We start from the raw sequence: 25,175 nt of genomic DNA, 5'->3' as shown, positions 1-25,175 counted from the left end.
TGTTATTAACTTGCTGGAGGATATAAGAAGACAAGCTATGAGAAGGATTTCTAGAAGGTGTCTAAAGGCGGAGAAGTTGGAAACTCCTGTTACACCAATCACAATGGCATTATTGGAGAAAGCAAGGTTGGCAAAACAGTATTGTGATACACTACGCAGTAGCAAGACTTCGTATGAGGTAAATGAGTTTGATAATGGATACATTGTGAATTTGGCTACTCATGAATGTGTATGTAGAAGATGGGATCTCACAGGTAAATGAGTTTGACTAAGTGAATTTTATAAAAGTTATATATATCATCGATTCTAATTGAATGTGTGACTTACATGAATACCATGTAGACATGATGTATGTGTTCTAGATGATAACCAAGATGATCCAGTACGGTATGTGGCTAATTATTACTTCACTTCAGTTTTTAAGAAGACATATGAAGAACATCAAACCTGTCAATCGTGAGAAGCTGTGGAGTAGGACAAATAAGCCTCCAATAGGGATACCTGTGATGAGAAAACCAAGAGGGAGACCAAAAAACAGAGACAGACAAAAAGAACCTTTTGAAGACCTACAAAATCCAGGGAAATCAACAAGACATGGCAGGATTCCACATTGCAGCCTATGTGGTCAAGCTGGGCATAACAAGAGTAGTTGCAAAAATGAACCAGTTGTTGTGGAGGGTCCAAAGAACAAACGTGGGAGACCAAAGAAGCTTATAGATGATGTACATTTAATTATTATTTTTCATTGATATTGTCTATGAGTCATCACTCTTTGCTTGGTATGTTTGAGAGTCATCCTAAAGCACCTCCAAAGCCAAGAAAAAAAAAGAAACACTCTTGTAGCTAGAAGTAGTTCTCAGTCTATACAAGCTGGTGAATCAAGCTCACAAACTCTAGTTGCTTATAGTGCTCCTCAGCCTTCAATCTCATCAAATCAAGTGCAGCCACATGTGAAGAAAGCTAGAAGAGGGAGACCATTGAAGATTAGAAAAACTGGTAAAATTCCACAAGGTATTGGAACATTTTGGAGTCCATTCACGGATCGACCTTTTGAGGTGTTTGGAGACCGAGTTTATGATAGGTCTAACCTAAACCCAAAACCTCAAGAAGAACGTAACACATAGTCTAAGCAATAGGCACATGTTTTTATGACCAGTAACTACCTTATCCACTGTGTTATGACTATGGTTGCTTTTACTTATATAGAGAATTAGAGATTTTGTTTGTTTTTAAATTCATGTATGACAATTTGACATTATTATTTTTCATCTTTGGAATTTTCTTTTATTATTTTTTGCTTAGAAGAAAATAAAAGTTATCATAACACTGTTTTTGTTCTTCAAACTCAGAAATCCTAATTCATAATAATCTTTTTGAGGATTTTAAAATTTAAACACGTTAGACAATCATTATGGCAAGTGATTATATAAAAAAAAAATACTGTATCTAATAAACTAACGGAGGTTAACTGTTCTACTAACGGTGGTTAACTTTTCCGTGACGGTCGTTATGGTTCCGTCGATTTCTAGGGCAGGGCAGTGTAACAAAAATTATAGTTTGGAGGTTTAGAGTGTTAGTAAAATTAATTTGATGGTTTATATTGTTAGTGAAATTATTTGAAGGTTTAAAGTGCTACCAAGTGATATTTTGGAGGTTTAAAATGTGATTTTTCCTTAATCATAATAATTATCATAAATACCACTAATATGAGTTTTTTTTCTTCAAAAATGTCATTTTTAGGTTTTTCCAAAAATATTCATAATTTTTTTTTCTTCCAAAAAAAACCACAAAATTAAACTAACATTTTAATATTAAAAAATAATTCTTAAATCTTTAACACTAAATCCTACCATCTAAAACCTATATTCTAAATCTAAAATTGTCAATCCAACCTAAAAAGATAGACACTCTTAAAATCCTTTTTTGTGTTGGTGGTATTATTGAAAAATAAAAATTTGTGGTATTTGAAAAAAAAATGTGGTACTTTTGACAAAAACTTAAAATATGGTATATTGAAGTAGAACTAGGTTCGGACCCGCACGTACGTGCGGGATTAATTTCAAAAACTAAGTTTGCGATCTAGTTTGCAATATATTATGTTGTAAGCGTATTTTTTATGAATATTATTAATATTCATAATCCAAACTCGTCGATTTGTTTCTAATTCGGTATAGAGAAAAAAATGATCTGATTGTTTTTATTATTATTAGTGGCATATTAAAAAAGTAGTAAGAGAAAAGTGATATGTTTAAACTTTAAAGTTTAAACCCGTCTCTTCCTTCCAGACTTCCAGTGGACTATCAAAGCGTCTCGTCCCAAACCGAAACTAACCGAAAACCTATCCCAGACCAAAACTAACAGAAAACCTGTCCGAGACCGGAACTAATAAAAAACCTGTCCAAGACCGGAATTAACAAAAAACCCGTCCAAGAATTAACAAAAAACCTGTCCCGTCTTGTCCCGTGAACTATCACACCAGATAAATCCGCCAAAAGATTAATTAAAACTTATTAAATCGGATGAACTAAATTGTGTGGCTGGACAAATCTATCTCATTAGGTCTGCCATGTAATAGTTTTGATATTTTTTACCCGTAGAGAACCCGTCCCGCGAAACTCATAAGAGAAGTGTGTCTCATTTTGTCTTTATTGCTTTGATAAATAAGTAAATAAATAAATATATATAAATAGATCATTTTGAATTGTTGAAAATAAGATATGTATCTTAAAATATCATAGACACTTTAGGTTATGAAAATATATGAAAAATTATAAAATTCATAAAGTTATATATAAAAGTTTAATAGTAAAAATGGAATGGATTAATTACTCAATAATTGTTTGAACCTTAACTTAAATCACAAATTACGAAACCCATTTATGTTGGCATGTTTTGCATATTGGCCCAAAAGCGTTTTTCGTGTTAAGTGACAAAACGTCATGTCACATTTCCTCTCCTTGTAGCTCTTCTTCTACTAATACTTTCTTCTTCGTTAATCACGGAGTCACGATGGTCAATTCTCACTCTCTTCACCCTCTCAATTCTCATTGACTTCTCCTCTGTCAAACATCTCGGCGGCTCAGCTTCTCTGTCCTCAACAACCTCATCCTCTACACCTCACCATCCTCTCTCCACCACGACACCTACCATTACTGACGCTGCCATCTCAGGAATCTCCTCTGTTACCGATTCGAGATCCGATGCATTCCTGGTGGGAATCAGTCCACAAGAAACAATCTTGTATGGTCTCTCCTCTCATGCAACTTCACTTCGGAAGACGGCCAAGTTACCCTTGCCTCATCTCTAGAGAAGAGAAATCGACATGCGATATAGTTAACTTCTTCTCAAGTTGCTTACTCCTTTAACCCGATTTCTCTTTGCAATCCAGCTTCAGGTTCTTGATCTGATCCGCTTTGTCGATGGCTATACAAAACTGACCTCTCTTTTGATCCACCGCTTCGTCTTGTCGTCCTCTAGCATGTGTACAGTATTTGGAGGCCTCTGATCCTTCAATTACAAAAAAAAATAAAAATAAAGCAAGGTAAATTGTCTTTCAGTTTTTCGACTCCGAAACATTGATGGAGTGCAAAATGACATAATAATGTTAAACTCTTCGAATTGACTTCATTTTTAAAAAGTTTAAAGTTGTCATAAGATCTTCTTGTAATGGTTGTTATTAGTTATAATAGCTGACTTAAGTAATAATATTCGGATTGTTGTTTTGTCTATATGTTGTATAAAAGATTTTACATTGAAGCTACACTTGAGAATCGACTTGATATTAGTTCTAATGCATGATTAGATGACTATAGACACACAATAATGTATAGATAGTAGTCAGCAGTTACTCAATATATATTCAAATCCTTATTACCTTGCTTTCTATTAATAGATGGATGACTAAATTGTGTAAAGATTTCAAGAGTTTGTCTTCGTTTAGTCGAATTACTGGATGAGCAAGCACGAAGCTAACATCACTTGATTCTGGTAAAGATGTTAAGCTGGATTTGCAGCAGATCCTGCTTCATTATATCAACAAATGTGTGTTACTTTGATGATTACAATATAGATCAAATAATTTGGTAATGCCATAACTAACTATCACCTTATTTGTTGTTTAAGGAAGATCACATTGTTTTCAGTTTCTTGTAAGCAAGACCAGGTATGTTTGTAACATCCTTCAAAACCATTCTTTTTGGCAAGTTTGATTCTGTAGTAGATCCTATAAGATACAAACAAATAAGAAAACAATAATTTAGTCCCTCCCATCTATGTTGTACCTTTTAAACTATCGACGATTTCACCTTACTTTTCCAACTCGTTTTGAAGGCTTGATGTTAGTGAGCTTTCTTCACCCACGATTAGCAGCAGCCTTGATGACAAAATTAGCTGATAGATCTAAAATATTGAGTATTAAGTTTGTTCATCGAGGTTTGTATTTATATGACTAATAGCGACGTTTTCGGGAAATGATAAATTCTAGAATATGCTTATTAGATATTAGTGATAAGATACGTTAATTATTTTCTTTACTAAAGATCCGGGATAGTTGCTAAAAATTAAAGAATACAAATATTTAGTTTTGATTTTAGAAGGTTAATATAATTTAGTAATAATATATCAAAGATTTTCAGTTAATGTTTTGACTTTATTTTCGGTTTGATCTGATATGAGAGAGGATGATCAGGGATTGCATTAAAATAGTTTCCGATTTTATTTGATATAATTGATATTATTAATGGTAAGGTGTAGAAATCGGTATTGTTAAGATTGGCTGATCTTTATCAGATTAAATGACGAACAAAAAATGGTAATTATTTAAAATGCTGCTGTTTATTACGTATGGTAAGTTGTCTTAAACTGTTGTGTATATAATCGCTGATTTTTTGAAATGTTTAAATTAGTAACAGAACTTATATGGTATGTATTGAATATTATGCCGTTTGGATTTAATTTCTCATACATGTTTAAGAAGAAGAGAGTGTTTGGATACACCTCTAATATATCTACGATCCGAATGAGATAGTCCCAAACAGTTACGATCCGCATCCCATCTACAATTTGATTTACGTTGTTGCCCTAAAATTTTTTTTTTCTCTTCTTCCTTTCTTTAAGCGTAGGGACAAAATATGTAATTTTTTGCAAAGTCTTTTTTTTTCTGCTTTTATACTCCCGAACTAATAGTATAGATGCTGACGTTCAAGTGGATTTATCTCAATTTTGGCCTGATTTCGTCTTGTTCTGTTTGAGTCCAGTTCGCCTAGTTCAGTAACAGGGCCCCTAATTTATTAATGCTTGTGCATTTTAATATTGATGTTTTGTTATTGAATTAATCAAGAATGTAACATTGCATTCACTCAACAAACCGTATTGTTGTCTTTTAGCTATGGGTGATTACGGTAGTAAATAACCTAAGTCAAATTATCTAATGAAATTGTAATATTTGTATTATTCACCAACTTTTATTTTTGCCAGTCTTAATTTGGTTTATTAATAGTTCAAAACATGTTATACAAAACTTGATTCATCACACGCTTAAAGCTTGAAATACAACAAATTTTTAATGAACTTAACAACAATGCAATAAGGAAGAGAGAATGATGGGTGAGTGACTTAACGAGTTCTGATGCTTTGTTGCTTGTTTCGGCCAAATCTCTTCATGAACCACTCATGCTTGTATGAAACTGCTATGTATCCCATGGCCAGCCCAAATACAACTCCAGGTGCAAAGCCAAAACCTGCTGCGTTCAAACTGAATGATTCTTCTTCTTCTTCTTCTTCTTCTTCTTCTTCTTTTGTCGCCACCAGTTCGGGTTGTGGTGGTGTTGACGTTTTGATATCTCTGCAAACATCCTTAAGGGAAGGACCATTAAGTCCGGGGTTTCCTTCATAGGAGGAGCAATTTTTCCGTTGAAACTGTGTGCCTTGTGGTATGGAACCTTCAAGCTGGTTATGTGAAACGTTTATCACTATGAGAGAAGAGAGGGTTCCAAGCTCAGGAGGAATCTCACCAGAAATCTTGTTTTGGGATAGGTCTAGTGACTCCAGATTCGTCAAGTTTGCCATAGTAGATGGGATGTGGCCCGTGAAAGCATTGCTTGACATATTGAGAACACGAAGCTCCTTAAGCAAACCAACAGAGTCAGGAATAGGTCCATGGAGTTGATTATCTGAAAAATCGATGGCTGTGAAGATTGTCAGGATACGTTCCATCTCCATTGGCACTCCTTTACTCATCAACACAAGTGAAAAGTAGTTGCCTCGTGAAGAACTCTGAATGTACTCTAGTTCTGTATTATTATCTCTCTTGGAGGACATCGCAGTCCAGTTCAAAAAGTAATCAGATGGCAATGCACCAACGAAGTGATTATATGATACATCAATGATTTGCAACGGAGGAAATCCAAAGCAAACCCCATCAGCATTATGTAATTTGCCATGAAACTTGTTAGAGCGGAGGACGAGAACTTGAAGCTTCTGCAGAGAATTCAAGTGGAAGGGAAACATGTCGTTGAATGTGTTGCTTCCCACGTTCAAAACTTCCAAGGCAGAGCAACCAACAAGAGAAGCTGGCATTTCTCCCTTTAATCGGTTGTGAGTGACGTCAAGTGACATTAAGCTTTTGGCGTTCTGAAATATTTCGGGAAGAATGCCGCTGAGTCTGTTGTTGCGGAGATTTAGATCTGAAAGAGAACTCATGAGAGTCTCTAAACACCAAGGGATTGAGCCATTGAGGTTTTTGTCTGATAGATCTAGGACCGCTAGAGAGCTTAGTCCACATACTGATCGAGGGATCTCTCCAGTGAAGTTATTCTTAGAACCCGAAAAATAAAATAGATCTTTGGAGGATGGGATGAAGAGTGGTCCTTGGAGAGCATTTGAGCTTAGATCAACACTACTGATTCGACACTCTGGAGAAACTTTTAAGGATCCATTGAAACCGTTGAGACAGTTGTTAGAGAGATTCACATCGGACAACTTGAACTTTGATTTTGTTGTTTGAAAGGTCTAGCCATTGTAATTTTCTTACGTTTCTTATGAACTCAGGGAACTCAGTGATGTTGCAGCCTCGCAAGTACAAACTTTACAAATTTGGTGGAAATCCGAATCAGAAGTGATGTTTGTTGTTGAAAGAGGAATGCGTGAGAGCACTAACCAGTAAAGCTGCTTAAGAGGCGAGAAGACATTTAAGTCAACTCCTGGACCGATGACTTTGTTGTAATTTCTACTTTCAATAGAAAAATATTGTAAATTAGGCAAGAAGAGTGAGATATTCCCAATTCCAGTAAAGTCGTTGAAGTCGTTATAACTCAAACAGATCAAGGTCAATGAGGGAATCTTGAGTAGGGATGAAAGAATGGCTCCACCATTAAAAGAATTATCTCCACCAAAAAAAGACTCTAATTTGGAGAATTGGCTGATGTTTAGTGGAAGGAAACCTGTGAACTGATTTGAAGAGAGCCCGAGTCTACGTAGTTGGGTAAAATTGAGTATCGAAACTGGCAAATTTCCATTGAGCTTGTTATAGCTAACATCAAAAACAGTCAATTGTTTTAGATTGCCAATTGAAGATGGGATTTCACCAACAAAATTATTCTAACGAAGATCGAGAATAGAGAGATGAGAAAGGTTCCCAAGTGAAAGCGGCATTTTTCCTGAGAACTTAGAGATGGAAAGGGTCAAAGAAGTCAAATGTTTGAGGCTGGTATGGGACCTGAAAAGGATGTGTCGTAAATGGTCAGCTCTACCAAAGAGTTATTTTCACGAAAAACGGGTAGATTGCCTCTTATATTTGGATTGAAGCTTAATCTAACCCAAAAAACATGTTTTAAGAAATTAGAGATTTGGAGTTTAGTGAGGGCAGTAGAAAAATCAAAGTGCCGTGTAGCTTAAGCCAACTCTTCAGCTTTATATGGGAGTTAGGACTGATCCGTATGGCATTCTTTCTGTGAAATGCTTTCATAGTTGTCCTCTATCCAATTCAAAACCTGAAACATACGTCAGTATTAACTTTCCAAAATTTGCATTTCCTTAATTTTGAGCCACAAAACTAATATTACTTTCAATATTATTTAATAAATAAAGACAAAGAACAAAACATGTAGACTTGGCTATTTGGTTGAAGAGTTTTGTTCTCAAAACTGTGCTACTTGCATTAGTAAAAAAGCGATGCCCATTGTCTAATATCACCAAACCCTTACGTCACGTTTTATCTCTCATCACTGCCTCTTCATCTCTCAAATTTCTGTTTCTTACATGATTCTGATGGCAATTGCTATTAAAGTTGACAATCAAATGTTTTTGATACAAAATCTTCTCTTTTGTATAAACTTGAACTATTTTCTAAATCAACTGGTTCAGAATTGATGATTTGTTTCTGATTAATCATGTAAACTAAAAGTGTCAAACAGATTAATTTCAAAGCTTCATTATAAACACAGATGTGTGCAGGTTGCTGCCGATTACATTTGACATCTAAGGGCCACTAAGTATAATTATGTATTTTAATAGAAAGTTGCCTAGATGATGCGTGGGTTTTTTAAATAATCCTTTTTAGTAATTATAATATGATTTATGGTTTTATAAAATTAAGTTGTGGTGTGTATATATAAAAATTTAAATAATATACTTCTGTAATATAATTATTCTTAATTATATTTATATTTCAAATAATTTACAATGCTAGTTTAGATTCTTCTTCTTCTTCTTTTGTCGCCACCAGTTCGGGTTGTGGTGGTGTTGGCGTTTTGATATCTCTGCAAACATCCTTAAGGGGTATATTGTAGCAATGTTTGTTGAGAATTCTAAATGAATTATCTAAAATAAAATTATAGTGGATTCTCTTAAAACTAAGGAATAAAATTACTTATAATTTAATGTCAAAGATACAAAGAAATTAAAATATGCAAAGATGCTTATTTGTATAATCTAGTCAATGTAATCAAAGCAGTGTTTACTCCACATTTTTACCTATTTAATTTAAGAGAATTTGTTAGAAATTGTCAGTGATATGATCATACTCTAGAATATATGATATCTTCATATTAGGAATGTATAGTTATTGCTTAACCTAGAGGTTGCACCTCATCTCTTGTATATAAACCACACTCTGTATTATTGTGAATACATCAAGCATTCTATACTTTACAGTATATACTATAAACTTACAAGTAGCTCAACATGTTTTTGTAATCTTGTATGAACTCACTATCTCACTATTGTGTTGAGATCACTGTCAGGTATTGTTGGGTTTATACTGGAGAGATTTCCAGAGCTAGCTAGGAAAAGAGCTTGGTTGGTCGAAGGCGGCTTGCCATCAACGCTACTTCATCATGCGTGTGACAAAGGGAACCTTGAACTGATAAGTATATTGTTAGGTGTCGATCAAAGACTAGGAGAAGCTCTTAACGACGAAGGTTTATCACCTCTGCATCTGGCAGTCCGAAGAGGTTCGGTTGTAACCCTAGGGGAGTTCGAAGGCTCCAAAGTGTTTTGGTGTTCTCACGCGGTCAAAAGAGACAGTCTTTCATCTCGCTGCACGACACAAAACTATAGATTGCTTTGTTTTCATGGCGGAGAGTGTGGGCATCAACAGCCAAATTCTTTTGAGGAAAAAAGATCAACATGACAACACTGTCTTACATATTGCTGCTTCCGTGGCTTGTTGCGCTCCGGTGAGTAGTACTTTTCTTTGTCCCTAGCTCTCTCCTCTCTATTATTTCCAAATCAATTTTTAGTTACAACATTTTAACTTACCATATACTATCATTTTGACTTATATATTAATATAGAGTGGCGAGGAATTGCTCTGTTTTGTGTATGTTTGTGTGTGATGTTTCTTGTCACATATTCCTGAATTAATTGCAGCTTATACGTTACATAGTTGATAAGAAGATAGTAAATATCAGAGATAGGAACAAAATGGGTTATCGAGCTACTGACCTTGTACCTCTAGAAGCCAAAGACTTTGAGTTCATATCAAGCTGCCTGAGGTGTGACGACACCAAGACTTCAGAAGAACTGGAGTACTCTAAGAAGGCTGAGAACAATCAAGATTACAGAGCCCACTCTAATTATCCAGTAGATAATACTCATAGATGCTCTCATGAAAGGGAGGCTATACGGCTGCTTGAGCTAATCGTAATAAGCACATCAGAGATAGCAGAGAAAAAAAAAGAAAAGCAAGAAACATGAAGTTAAAAGGGGTCGTAAGAGCTTGGAACATGAGATGCATATAGAAGCATTACAAAATGCAAGAAACACGATTGCCATAGTGGCGGTCCTGATTGCTTCGGTTTCTTATGCCGGTGGGATAAACCGGATGGGCCATGGTCCCATGGAAAGAGAAGTCAACTGTAGGCAATACGGCAGCGTTTAAAGTCTTTGCAATATGTAACAACATGGCACTGTTCATGGCACTGTTCATGTCGTTGAGCATAGTTATTCTTCTTGATAGCATCATACCTTACCAGAGGAAACCCTTGAAGAAATTACTAGTGGCCACGCACAAGAATAGTGTCACAGGATGATGTGGGTTTCTGTAGGGTTCATGGCAACGGCTTATGTTGCGGCGTCTTGGGTGACCATACCTCATTTCCCTGGATCACGATGGTTGTTTCCGGCTATTGTCTCCATTGCTGGGGGATCATTGACGGTACTCTTTTCCTATCTAGGAGTTGAGACAATCAGTCATTGGTTCAAGAAGATGCATCGCCTAGGAGGAGGACGACTATCGGTTTGTTTTATCAAGAAAACCCGTGTCAGAGATATACCTCCCATTTCAAGGGCCAGTTCAGATCATACAGTGCCTTCCCTTGCAAGGACCAACTCAGACTTTGCCGCCTCCGAAGGATCCGGCTACTTCACCTATTGAATCTTTTGGATTTAAATGTCTAGGGGACGTAAAAAATTTTAAGAGTGAAAGTCCAAAGAATATTGTCATATATAAACGATCTTTTAAATGACTAGTGTTAATCTTTTTGCTTGTTTTTAAAGATCATTATCAATACAATAAAACTTCCTTGTTTTTTACCTGCTACTCTCAGCTTTTGTATTGAAAAAAAAACTAACACATCAGTAAAAATAGCTAACCAATCAAGTTATAACAATTAATACACATCATCTATAATTTTGCTTACCTATCAAATAACATTCTAATAATCTGAAATTTATCAAAAAGATCCCCAAAATCTCAACAGACCTGAATATGATATCTCAATTCTGGCTTCACCCTGTCTCAAGAACTCACCACCACTCTGAAGGCGTTATCGCCCAGAATCTGAAGAAACGGAAACAGAGAAGGGTGTAGATTTAGGATACTACATCGTAGCCAACTCCGGTTAGTGGTGGACCTGTTCTTTTAAATGTCTCTACAGCACCTTCCGGGACCCTAATTGCAATGACTACTTTTTCAATGCATATCTGAATTATCTGACTTTTGAGCAGCAGAAGAAGAATCAAAAACGTCGGAAAAGTTGGTCCAGAAACATGTACCATGTGTATCGTGACAGGGATTGCGCTCTATTTTCTTTAGCACGGGAGAGAAGAAAAGTTGGAAGAGGTAAGTTTAAAAAGTTTACCATTGTTGTGTGGGTTTAAGAGATGGATTTGGTTACTGGCCAAAACAACATGTTCTTGTTAGATACACATGGTACACTTTTAAAACTTACCTATTCCAACTTTTCCTCTCTCCCGTGCTAATAACTTTGTGCATACGGTCGACTGGTCGAGTCACAAAGCTTAAGGAACATCATGTTACTGATATGTGGCTGAGATGCTTTATTGTGATGCAGGAAATATATGCACTTGAATGAAAAAGCTGATGTGTTATGCTTATGAGATCAAAATGTTTGGATCGATTGGTAATGTCGTCATCTCTATATTTATTTCATCTTAGTTAGAAAAACTTGCAGCAGATTCAAGGAAGTACAAGGCTATGAATGTCATAGGAGTGTTTCTTCTTTCACAGATTTATGCTAAGTCTATATGCATTAGTTTTGGTATATTCTTAGGTTTTTTAAGGGTGGGCGACTGATAAATATTGTTTGACAGAAATATGGGTTCTCATGGTATGAGTAAGAGAGATAACCGTGGAAAGGCAGAAGAATCGGAGAAACAAATCCGATTATAGTCCTAAGTCTGTGTTTACCCTTCTGACTCATATGGTTCTAATGATTTGTTGCTTCCCATGAGTCCCAGGAGGTGGAAAGGCACAAAAGTTGTAGGACCCAATGCCATACCTCGAGTAATGATTTCACTTAGTGTGATGGTGGACGGAATGGAAGACTAAAAAGAGATCTTCATCTAAAGGATTTTTCGGAGGAAAAACTTAAGGAGTAGTACTATCCAAAACAGCTGAGCAATATGTATTTTTTTCCTGATTACTTTGTTTGTGTTTGGTTTTTTTTAACATATTTGTTGAAGCTAACTGTATGCTACTTTTAAAATTTCGTTGTAGGCAAATAAACTGAATACTGAGCAGTCTCAGTTAGTGTATGGGGGTAAGTGAATCACTATTAAGAATGTGGTAGATGGTTATTGTTTTCGACTTTTTCCCTGTAATCTATTTCAAAATTTCCCAGTAAACCATATCTTCTCAGATGATTGCAACTTAAATAAAAGTTGAAAATATAATTGTTTTGTATCTACATAATTTGTGTCTAATGGCATATATTCTATGAAATGAAAAAAAAAACTTGTAGTTGAAACAACCATTGCAAACATCATCAAAATTTCCAGCGGTACATCATTCACCACCTTCGGTTTGAGTTAGAAGCATATTATGATCTCGATATTGCATGACACTCAACTTTAGAACGACATAATGACAATTTAGTTGGCAACAGATAAAATAATTATACTAAATTTAACTAGATAAATAAATAAAAAATAAAAATTCAAGAAGTAAAAATTGCAAGTAAAGATAACTCTTCAAATTCTAAAAAAAAATTATATGTTTTACAAATTATATTTATACTAAAAATGTTCAAAATAGTATACCCCTGTTAGTTATATTTTACATGTAAGAATGTAAAAATTTGATTTATTTTTCTATTTTTTTTTTCTTTAAAATGTTGCTAGATTAACATATATAGCTTGAAGAACTTAATCATAAGCTTCTCAAGTGACTGATAAGCTTCCAACTTGATCTTAAGCTTTTCAAGTGATTAAATGGGTTTGTTTAGTTTAGGTGTTAGGTTAAGATAAAAAAAAGTATAAATATATTGTAATGATGTAAGAGATAAAATGTGAGATTCATGAGACAAAAGTTAAAGTGCCTAAACCTCAAGTACTCTAAGAGATCCATAAAGAAAATTTACAATGTAGACATCAAAGAGTAATCTCTCTTACTGTTCTAGAGGGTTTGTGAGTGAGAAACAAATCAAGAATTAATGGTAATCTCTAAACTTATTTGGTAATAAATTTAAAATATATTTAAAAACTAAATTTATGAAATAAAAAACTCAAGTATCATATGATGATGTAAATAATAATAACCAAAAAAAATACTATTGAAATTATCAAAAACTTATGATATGATTCCAAATAACATATTAAATTATGAAATCGAAAAAAACAAAACAAACAAATGTAACAAAAATAAAATAAAAAACCAATCCTGCGGGCCGTGGCGTAGCGCGGATACCAACCTAGTCTTTATAATAATAGAAGGCAATGAATAATAAACAAACACATCAATTAAGGGTAATTCTCGAATATACCACTAAAATGAGTTGATATCACTTTTAATTAATTTATTTTATTTTCAAAAATATCATTAAAATGTATTTTTAAAAAAATACCACAAAATTAAACTAAAGTTTTAATATTAAAAAATAATCCATAAATCCTAAACACTAAATTCTACCCTCTAAAAACTATATCCTAAATATGTAATTGTCAATCCAAACCTTTTAAAACAAAATTTACTTTTAAAAATCAATTTCTTTTTTTTTTGTGTTTGTGTATTTTTGAAAAATAAAACTTTCGTGTTATTTAGAGAAAAAAAACTAAAATGTGGTATTTTTGAAAAAATACTTTAAATGTGGTATTTTGAGAAATTTTTCTTTAGCTAATTTAGTCAGTCATAACATTTTAAATAAGTAGAATGCCAACAATGATGCTCAACTGGATTGATCTCAGTTTCGGCCTTATTTCATCTCAACTACATATATACCAATCATTCCTCCAACCCCCGAGAAAAAAGTGTCAGCAAAAATCCCACGAATAAATGTCTTCTTCTCATAATATTTATAGAGTTAGAGAATGGATGTACAATCGTTTAGATGCAATTACAGGCGATATACGACATGAATACAAAGAAGGATTATCGGAGTTCATGCAGTTCGCATCAAATCAAGAGATGACCCGTATAGAAGGTATCATGTCTTGCCCTTGTGTTAAATGTAATAATGATCATTTTCTAAACAAGGATGTTGTTTGGAATCATTTATCATATGGAGGTTTTACACCGGGATACTATGTATGGTTTTCACATGGAGAAGATTTTAGATCTGGTCCGAGTAGTAGTCATTGTAGAGAGGGTGAGCGAAGAAGAGAAGATTATGGTAGTTTCGCAGATGAAATAATTTTTCGTAGGGAAGAAGAAAATATATTGAGAATGGTTAGAGATGAGTTTCGAGAGACAACAGAATGTACCAGAGTTGACGAAGAACCCATAAGCAAGACAATTCTTTGAAATGTTATATGCTGCAAAGAATCCGATTTATCCAGGTTGAAAAGAGGGTCACTCGCCGTTATCAGCTGCAACTCGTAGGATGAGCATCAAAACTGACTACAACTTAAGTGAGGACTGTGTTGATGCGTGGGCTGATTTTATCAAAGATTATCTACCAGAAGATAATTCAGCACCAGCTTCATACAACGCTATACAGAAATTGGTATCTGGTCTTGGGTTACCATATCAGATGATTGATGTTTGTAAGGAGAACTGTATGCTTGTTTGGAGAGAAACTGAACATTTGTCACAATGTCGTTTATGTGGTGCTGATAGATTTATGATGACAAGTGGGAGGACAAAAATATCATATCAGCATATGTGGTATTTGCCTTTAGCGCATCGGCTGAAAAGGTTGTATCAGTTAGAAAAGACAGCAGCAGCGATGAGATGGCATGCAGAACATGAATTCACTGGAGAAATATCACATCCTTCTGATGCAGAAGCTTCGAAACATTTCCGTTCATTATATCCATAATTTGCAGATAAGATAATCCTTTAACAATAACTATATTATAATATTGATACAAGGTACAAATACAATAAATGCATTACTAAGACGGTGAAGAAAATAATCGAGAGCGACTTCCAAGAACCTGCTCCAAATTGGTCGACTGTGTCAGAATATACAAAGGATCGATGGTTCAAAGCCTTTGTGGTTAGTGATACAATTTCAATATATTTTTATATTTATTATGTTTTCCATTAGATTAATAACTGAAAAACATTAAAATTTATAAAATCACTTTGAAAAATTGTAGCAAAAAATTTATTGGGATTATGGTGTAACAACCAAAGTGAAAGAAAAATTTGAAGAACTTTGCCAAGGCCGTTTGAAAGATTATGTTTACGAGTGGAAAAAAGGTGGAGAATTGGGAAAGAGAAGCCGACTTGGATGCGGGGATCATTTTGGAAAAATCTGATGGCATTTTTGTGGATAAAAAGGCTGAGGCTATTGCTCAAAAGTGTAAAGAAATGGAACAAGAGAAGCTTACTCAACTATCTCAACTTGAGAGCACTCCCGATGATTACCAACTTATACAAGCTGAAAAAGATGCAATATTTCATGAGGTTAGTTATAATATACTTTTAACATTTAATTTAGAGTTTTTAGTATACTAATAATAGAAATTTATTTATTTGTATGAAATACAAAGTCAGAAAGGAGGAAAATTTGGATTTGGATCCATCCCATTTGATAAAGATATGTGGGGAAGTTCAAACAATGAAACGTACGAGGAAAAATATCGAGAAACTCAAGAGAAGTATCTGGAAACAAAAACTGAGCTTGCAGAGGCAAAAGAAAAAATTAAAGAGTTGGACAAAAAGTATGAAGATGTGGCGTATTGGAGTAATATGAACTTCATCCAAATTTAGTTCCACCATCTCAAAGAAACCCCATTGATGATTTGGATTTGTGATTTTTCTTTTTGGTTGTTATAATTAATTTTTTTGTTGAACTATTTATGTTTCATCGGAAACTAGTAGGAAAATTCTATTTAATTCATATATTATATTGTTTATTAGTCGGAAATTTGTAAGAAATTAATTTATTGGACAAAAATATAATAATATTCTGACTATTTTCTAACTACTATTCCTGGTTTGTCGGAAATTAGTAGGAAACGCAATAATAAATTAATAATTAATTTATATTTTTAACAACATGGTCGGAAATTGGTAGGTATATTCTGACTATTTTCTGACTGAGTGTGTAGTGTTGTCGGAATATAATTGGAAATTCTTACCGAATTCCGACTAAGGCCACAATAAACTATCGGAAAATTATAACAAGTTACCGACTATTTTCCGACCAAAAAATTCGTCGGAAAAATTGGTAGGTAAATTGTCGGAAATTTCCGTCGAGTTTCCGACTGAATATTCCGACCAATTTTCTACCACTTATTTGGTAACAAATTTCCGATAATTTTCCAACTAATATCGACTTCTAACCAGAATATTCCGACGACTTTCTGTCAGTAGGAAATTAGACGGAACATGCCCTTTCCTACTATTTTCCAACTAATCTTCTGGTCAGAATTTGTGATGTTTTCTTGTAATGAGTAGATAGTTTAGTATAAAAAGCCCCTAATTTTTGTTTTTATTTTTCCAAATATTTGAGTTCCAGTCAGGCATGCACGTGGCTTTTTGTAGTAAACACGTGCATAGATGTTGTTCGTTGTAATAACTGTTATATCTTATTCTTGTGACGACGTAATCTTATATATTCGAATAATTTTGGTTGTTATATTATATATAATGTACACTTCATATACAGTGAGACCCAATTCACTGATTTTAAGAGCTCAAGGATGATGAAACGAGTAGTCTCGTTAAATATTGAAATATATAGAAAATCGGCTATTTCGAGAGCCAAATGTCGGATTAGTTGAGCTTGAGTATCCACTGTTTTGGTTTTCTATCACAAGTGTTTCACTAGGGATTTTAATAAAATCATTTTATCATAGATATTTTAGGGAACTATTAATTGTAAGAGCATTTCTATTGATTATTGATATATCATGGTTTTTGTGGTTTTTAACCATGATATAAGTGTGCTTTTTGAGTCTTTTGATTTGTTTCTAGGTTGTTTTTGAGTCCTTACAGGTTATCTAGGAATTTGGCACGGATAGAGCAAAATGGAGCAATTTAGATCATTTTGGAACATTTAAGGGAAGTAAACGAACTTGGAGTCGGATTAGAGTGCTGGCATCGATCGACACTACATGAGCATCGATCGACACTCCTGTTTACCCGACGAGAGAACAAGAATTGGAAGCTTTATAATTTTACCCAAAGTTTTCCACAATTGCAACATAAGCCATTGGACGTGTTTTAGGACATATTTATAGTGTTTTTGGGTTTTGTAAACCCTTAAGTTATTTTCTAGCAGTTTTTGAGAGAGAGATTATTGAGAGCTTTTGGGAGAGACGGATCTGAATTCTTTGTAGAGAGAAGATTTCTAAACTCCCTCTTTGCATGTTATTCAGAATTATGATTTGTTCTTCATTAAACATGTCTGAGTAATTTGCTTGTTAGGTTTAGGATTTTTCAAAGGGTTTTTATGATTTATTAGATCTGTTTATTTAGGATTCATTATCTTTCTAGATCTTCATCATAGGTTGTTCTTCAGATTAATTCTTGATTGATCACCTAGAATTAATAACTTAGGAAAATAAATTGATATGAGAATATAATTGATTTTCCTGATAAAACCTTTTGATGAGCAAAATTACTTATTGCAAAGAGATTTGATCTAGTAATTTTGTGAACTTATCTAAACATGTATTTAAAGCTGATTTTTAACCTAGAATTTTACAAAGAGATTTGGATTTTCCGGTTTTAAATTTAGATAATATTTGCAGTGAGAACTGATTTATTTTACAAATTGTGTTTAAAGTTCTAGATCTGATTTTTAATTGCTTGAACCTTAATTAATTAATCTGATTTAATATATCAAAATTTCCTCAGAAATTTCCTAGGCTTAACCTTTTGATTTTCTGATTTCATAACAGTTTAATTTGATATTTTGCATTGCCTTTTTAATTTAAATCATCTTGTTTAGCGTAATAACCAAACTCTATAATCCATTGTGTTTGATCTTGAGTCTCTGAGGAATTCGACCCCTAAGTACTACAATGAACTCTTGTTTGAGAGAGTAGCTCCAGGGATTAATTTGAGCTTATCAAATTTTGGCGCCGTTGTCGGGGACTCTTTGATCTACCATTAGATTTGAGTTTTTAATTTCGTCTAAACTTTTGTTTTTATTTTCTACTTACACGTTTTTGTTTTTCTTCTCTTTGGTGTTTCAGGTATATGCCTAATAAGCTTAACACAAGGAGCAACAAGACTGGTCCTACTGCGAAGCTTACAAACCAAGAGTTGGGAAAGCTAGAGCGTGAAAACAGAAAAGCAGCCAAATACTTGAAGATGGTTAACGCAATCATTCTGATGTGTGATGAGGATGGTGCTTTGAGGGATCAAGAGGGCCACTTGCGCAATGATCAGGGCCAAAAGCTTGATGCAGAAGGGAATGTTATTGTTGAGGTTGCTGTTGGCGACGAGCAAGCTGTTGTTATTGATGGTGTCGATCGACACCAACAAGGTATCGATCGACACCCCCTTCCTGCAGACGGACGTGGAGCTGCAAACCACGTTAATAATCCGGTTCGAAGACAGGAGAACAACCTAGACTTGATCAGGACCATTGTTGACTACAACCGGGCTGATCTTGTGTATGAGAACCAGTCTGCTATTGTTCCTCCTCCATTCCAGAGGAATAATTTTGAGTTGAAACCTGCATACTTTCAACTAGTTGGGCAGAGACCTTTTTCTAACCTGCCCAATGAGAAGCCTTTGGACCACATTGAGCATTTTGAGGATCTTGTGATCAGTATAAAGGCTAATGGAGTGACTGAGGATTACATCTTCTGCAAGCTCTTCCCTTACTCACTTGCAGGAGAGGCATCTCAGTGGTTGAAGCAGTTACCAGCTGGATCATTGACAAATTGGCATGACGTCAAGGTGGCCTTCCTCAACGATATAATTAGTTGTTGTATTATTTCCGAAGTGAAATTTTTTCTTTTAAGAAATAATAGTTAAATATTTAGTGTATCATTATGGTTTTTTCTAAGTTTTTGTAAATCTCAGTGAAGAATAAACTTTGTGGAATGTTCAGTTTGGAAAAATGTTGACTACCATTTGTTGATTTTATATCTTACAACTTGCGATGATTTGAACATTAATGTTACCATAAGAAAGTATGGATTACCTGCTTGGATGCTCTCAAAATGATAACAATAACTCATAACGAAACGACAATCAATGTTATGGCAAATATGAACTTTATCATCATGGATACTAAGAAGGTAACGAACACTCATGTCTTCAAAACCAAAATGAATCCACCACATAATAGAGGGAGAAATCCTCAAATGAGGTTCCAATGTATCGAATTGGCGGATTTCCTTATAATTGATATGAATCTCACTTATTTATTCATGATATTAAGGCCACTATAATATTGAATGCTTTCCCACTATCCCCTTTCTATGATGATGCAATATCTGATGAGCTGAGATTCAAGCTGTCCTCTTTCAAGCAAAGACCAGATGAAGCTTTCAAGGCAGTTTGGGTGAGATTCAAGGCCTATCAGAGGGAATGTCCACACCATGGTTTTTCAAGAGTGCAGCTGTTGAGTATCTTTTTCAGAGGAATTGACTGGGAATATCAGCTAGCTTTGGATGCTGCAAGCCATGGAAACTTCAAGACAAGATTTCCAAAAGATGCTGAAGCTTTGATTGAGAATTTGGCTTCCAGCAATAGCACTAAGAGAGCAGATACTGAAAGGAAGAGATTGCATGGAGGATTTGATTCAAACCAGCTAGCTTCTGTTAATGCTAAGCTTGATTCAGTTCACAATCTCCTGGTTGGTAAGAAATCAGTTCACTTTGCTGCTGAAGTTGAATCATTTGAGCCACAACCTGAGACTGGGAATGAAGAAGCAGATGTCAACTTTGTATATGGGAATCAGGGTCAGAGATTCGGTAATCAGCAAAGCAACAAGCCTTACAGTGGGAACTCTTTTGGCTACACTACTAAGCCTGATTTTCAGAAGCAGCAACAAGGGAACAACTTCACAAGGACTTATGGGAACTCCACCTCCACAAACTCCTTCTGAGAGTAGAATAGAGGCCATGCTTGATCAGCTTCTTCAGGGACAGGAGAATATGACAGTGACATTCAATGGGAGGATTGATAATGTCTACACAGAGCTTACTGGAAGGATTGATGCACTGAATGTACACGTTAAGCAATTGGAGAGTCAAGTGGCACATACTGCTGGGTCTGTTAAAAGGCAAGAGGGTTTTCTTCCTGGAAGAACTGAATCAAACCCCAAGCATGCTTGCAATGCCATATCAGTGAGAGATGAAGATGCTGGTGCAATTGTTTCTACAAAACAGGGAGAAAAATCAACCAAATTCTCGGGTTCAGATGATGGTGCCGATCAACACCACCTGGGTGTCGGTTGACACCCCTCTCAGACAGAACCCGAAACTGCAAAATCTCAGGTTCCAGCTGCTGAAAGGGTGTACCAACCGAAGATTCCTTTTCCTAAGCCAAGAAGGTCCAAACAGGAGCTTGAGGAAGCTAGATGCAAGGCAATGATGGACAAGGTGATGATTGAGATGCCTTTGATTGATGCAGTAAAACTTTCACCACCACTTAAGCGCTATGTGAAGAGAATGGTATCAAATGGTTTGAGCCCTAAAGAAGGAGCTCTGCTTACCAAGGATGCCAGTGCAATTCTTTTGAACCAGCCTCCACAGAAAAATAAAGAGAGGAAGAAAGAAGTGGTTGTATCTAAGAAAGTGAGTGCAATGATTCAGTGTAGGACTGCAGAGAAATTACCAGATCCTGGGAGCTTTGTACTTGATTGCACTATCTCTGCAGAACGGTATGCTCACTCACTCTGTGATCTCGGTTCTAGTATCAACTTGATGCCACATTATGTTGCTGTGAAACATGAAATGACAGAATTCAAGACAACTAGATTATCTCTTATCCTAGCTGATCGATCCCGAAGAATCCCTGAAGGTGTTTTAGCGGATATCCCAATTAAGGTTGGAAACTTCATGATTCCCACTGACTTTGTGGTGCTGAAGTATGATAAAGAGCCTAGTGATCCTCTCATCTTAGGAAGATCTTTCTTAGCTACAGCTGGTGCTATCATTGATGTGAAGAAGGGACAAATAGCACTGAATGTGGAAGGTTTGAGTATGAACTTTGAGATGGATAAGCTAAGGAGAGCTCCTACCATTGATGGACAAACATTTTCTGTTGAGAAGAAGGGACAAATACACGAGCATCAGGCTCAGTGTCGATCGACACACCATCAGTGTTGGTCGACACCCCTCCACGACCGAACCCACACTTGACCAGAACTGAGAGCTTGCAGGATATTCTCTATGCTCCAAGTCAGAGTGTTGTTGCCAACCAGAAAACTTCACATTCTATACTTCAGAGTCCTCAGGTAAGGCAAAGGTATGCATCTTCTTTACCCAAACCTCCTCAAATCATTAATAAGAGTTTCAAAGATACAAAAACTGTTTTGCAGTTAACCAAGCCACGAGATTATCGTAGAGCGCTTGTTTCTTCTGTTGATGATTTTGTAGGACATAAAATAAGACCCGTCCCTAAATCCCGCCCTGGTCCTGTTCCTCACATCCTTGGCAGACCTCATGCACCTAAAGCTTATACACCACCTTGGATGAAGAGGACATTTTCTCGGAAGCATTCATTGCCACTTTCCGATCCACCGGATGCCTGAGCTTCAACACAGTCAAGCTAATGACTGAAAACAAGCGCCTTAGTGTGAGGCAACCCACTTCTAGGTTTTTCTTTTCCTTTTGAANTTCAAGCTGTCCTCTTTCAAGCAAAGACCAGATGAAGCTTTCAAGGCAGTTTGGGTGAGATTCAAGGCCTATCAGAGGGAATGTCCACACCATGGTTTTTCAAGAGTGCAGCTGTTGAGTATCTTTTTCAGAGGAATTGACTGGGAATATCAGCTAGCTTTGGATGCTGCAAGCCATGGAAACTTCAAGACAAGATTTCCAAAAGATGCTGAAGCTTTGATTGAGAATTTGGCTTCCAGCAATAGCACTAAGAGAGCAGATACTGAAAGGAAGAGATTGCATGGAGGATTTGATTCAAACCAGCTAGCTTCTGTTAATGCTAAGCTTGATTCAGTTCACAATCTCCTGGTTGGTAAGAAATCAGTTCACTTTGCTGCTGAAGTTGAATCATTTGAGCCACAACCTGAGACTGGGAATGAAGAAGCAGATGTCAACTTTGTATATGGGAATCAGGGTCAGAGATTCGGTAATCAGCAAAGCAACAAGCCTTACAGTGGGAACTCTTTTGGCTACACTACTAAGCCTGATTTTCAGAAGCAGCAACAAGGGAACAACTTCACAAGGACTTATGGGAACTCCACCTCCACAAACTCCTTCTGAGAGTAGAATAGAGGCCATGCTTGATCAGCTTCTTCAGGGACAGGAGAATATGACAGTGACATTCAATGGGAGGATTGATAATGTCTACACAGAGCTTACTGGAAGGATTGATGCACTGAATGTACACGTTAAGCAATTGGAGAGTCAAGTGGCACATACTGCTGGGTCTGTTAAAAGGCAAGAGGGTTTTCTTCCTGGAAGAACTGAATCAAACCCCAAGCATGCTTGCAATGCCATATCAGTGAGAGATGAAGATGCTGGTGCAATTGTTTCTACAAAACAGGGAGAAAAATCAACCAAATTCTCGGGTTCAGATGATGGTGCCGATCAACACCACCTGGGTGTCGGTTGACACCCCTCTCAGACAGAACCCGAAACTGCAAAATCTCAGGTTCCAGCTGCTGAAAGGGTGTACCAACCGAAGATTCCTTTTCCTAAGCCAAGAAGGTCCAAACAGGAGCTTGAGGAAGCTAGATGCAAGGCAATGATGGACAAGGTGATGATTGAGATGCCTTTGATTGATGCAGTAAAACTTTCACCACCACTTAAGCGCTATGTGAAGAGAATGGTATCAAATGGTTTGAGCCCTAAAGAAGGAGCTCTGCTTACCAAGGATGCCAGTGCAATTCTTTTGAACCAGCCTCCACAGAAAAATAAAGAGAGGAAGAAAGAAGTGGTTGTATCTAAGAAAGTGAGTGCAATGATTCAGTGTAGGACTGCAGAGAAATTACCAGATCCTGGGAGCTTTGTACTTGATTGCACTATCTCTGCAGAACGGTATGCTCACTCACTCTGTGATCTCGGTTCTAGTATCAACTTGATGCCACATTATGTTGCTGTGAAACATGAAATGACAGAATTCAAGACAACTAGATTATCTCTTATCCTAGCTGATCGATCCCGAAGAATCCCTGAAGGTGTTTTAGCGGATATCCCAATTAAGGTTGGAAACTTCATGATTCCCACTGACTTTGTGGTGCTGAAGTATGATAAAGAGCCTAGTGATCCTCTCATCTTAGGAAGATCTTTCTTAGCTACAGCTGGTGCTATCATTGATGTGAAGAAGGGACAAATAGCACTGAATGTGGAAGGTTTGAGTATGAACTTTGAGATGGATAAGCTAAGGAGAGCTCCTACCATTGATGGACAAACATTTTCTGTTGAGAAGAAGGGACAAATACACGAGCATCAGGCTCAGTGTCGATCGACACACCATCAGTGTTGGTCGACACCCCTCCACGACCGAACCCACACTTGACCAGAACTGAGAGCTTGCAGGATATTCTCTATGCTCCAAGTCAGAGTGTTGTTGCCAACCAGAAAACTTCACATTCTATACTTCAGAGTCCTCAGGTAAGGCAAAGGTATGCATCTTCTTTACCCAAACCTCCTCAAATCATTAATAAGAGTTTCAAAGATACAAAAACTGTTTTGCAGTTAACCAAGCCACGAGATTATCGTAGAGCGCTTGTTTCTTCTGTTGATGATTTTGTAGGACATAAAATAAGACCCGTCCCTAAATCCCGCCCTGGTCCTGTTCCTCACATCCTTGGCAGACCTCATGCACCTAAAGCTTATACACCACCTTGGATGAAGAGGACATTTTCTCGGAAGCATTCATTGCCACTTTCCGATCCACCGGATGCCTGAGCTTCAACACAGTCAAGCTAATGACTGAAAACAAGCGCCTTAGTGTGAGGCAACCCACTTCTAGGTTTTTCTTTTCCTTTTGAATCATTTTTCTTTTTGCATTGAGTCAGTTTTTGTTTGAATTTTGTTTGAAATTATGAACTATCTATCTATCATGTTGCTTTTAACTTGTGTTTGAGTGTTTCTTAACAGAATAATCATCCAAGGATTGATCCAACAACACATCAACACAACTAACTGCAACTAACAAGGAGTTACGGCCAAAAACCACCATTCATGATGAGTGTCGATCGACGCTGAAATGGTGTCGGTCGACACCGATGGGTAACCCGAGAATCAGTTCATCTTTTCATTACAATTTCCAATTATTTTTGTTTCTTTTAGCTTCTCTCTTACTTGATAACACTGAGGATAGTGTTGTTTAAGTCTGGGGAGAGGTTGTCTACTAACTACGTTTTTGTTTTTGAGTTTCAGTTGTGTTAGTCAAAACCATAAAGTTTGAGTCAAATTTTTCAAAATTTTTCGTTTTGTCTTTGGAAATTATGATCTTGATTAATGATTTCTCTTATTTGGCTAATACTCTAATGATTATTTGTTTATGCTTGATCTTAGAACTGAAGCTTAGAAAGACTATGAGCCTTATCAACAATCCTGAAAGCCCTTATTCAATGTATATCTGATTGATCTAACGTTGTCTCAACTTTTATCAGGATTTTAACCGGGCTTAGTCTCTTACTTTGGGGTTGGAAATCAGTGGACTAGACTTCTTCTTC

The 25,175-nt window shown here is 36.0% G+C and overlaps 1 protein-coding gene and 1 pseudogene across 1 annotated transcript; one reads left to right on the top strand and one right to left on the bottom strand.

The window, feature by feature from the left end:
- Positions 5,614–6,576, bottom strand: LOC104744130 (receptor-like protein 12). Its single transcript, XM_010465145.1, has one exon. It carries the CDS (start codon positions 6,574–6,576, stop codon positions 5,614–5,616), a length of 963 nt encoding a protein of 320 aa, XP_010463447.1.
- On the top strand, positions 8,442–10,896 carry LOC104744129 (annotated as a pseudogene).

Source organism: Camelina sativa, chromosome 14 (assembly GCF_000633955.1).
Source record: "Camelina sativa cultivar DH55 chromosome 14, Cs, whole genome shotgun sequence".
In the NCBI taxonomy this organism is placed as follows: domain Eukaryota; kingdom Viridiplantae; phylum Streptophyta; class Magnoliopsida; order Brassicales; family Brassicaceae; genus Camelina; species Camelina sativa.
Note: the sequence above shows the minus strand (reverse complement) of the source record. Positions and strands in the feature narration are given on the sequence as shown.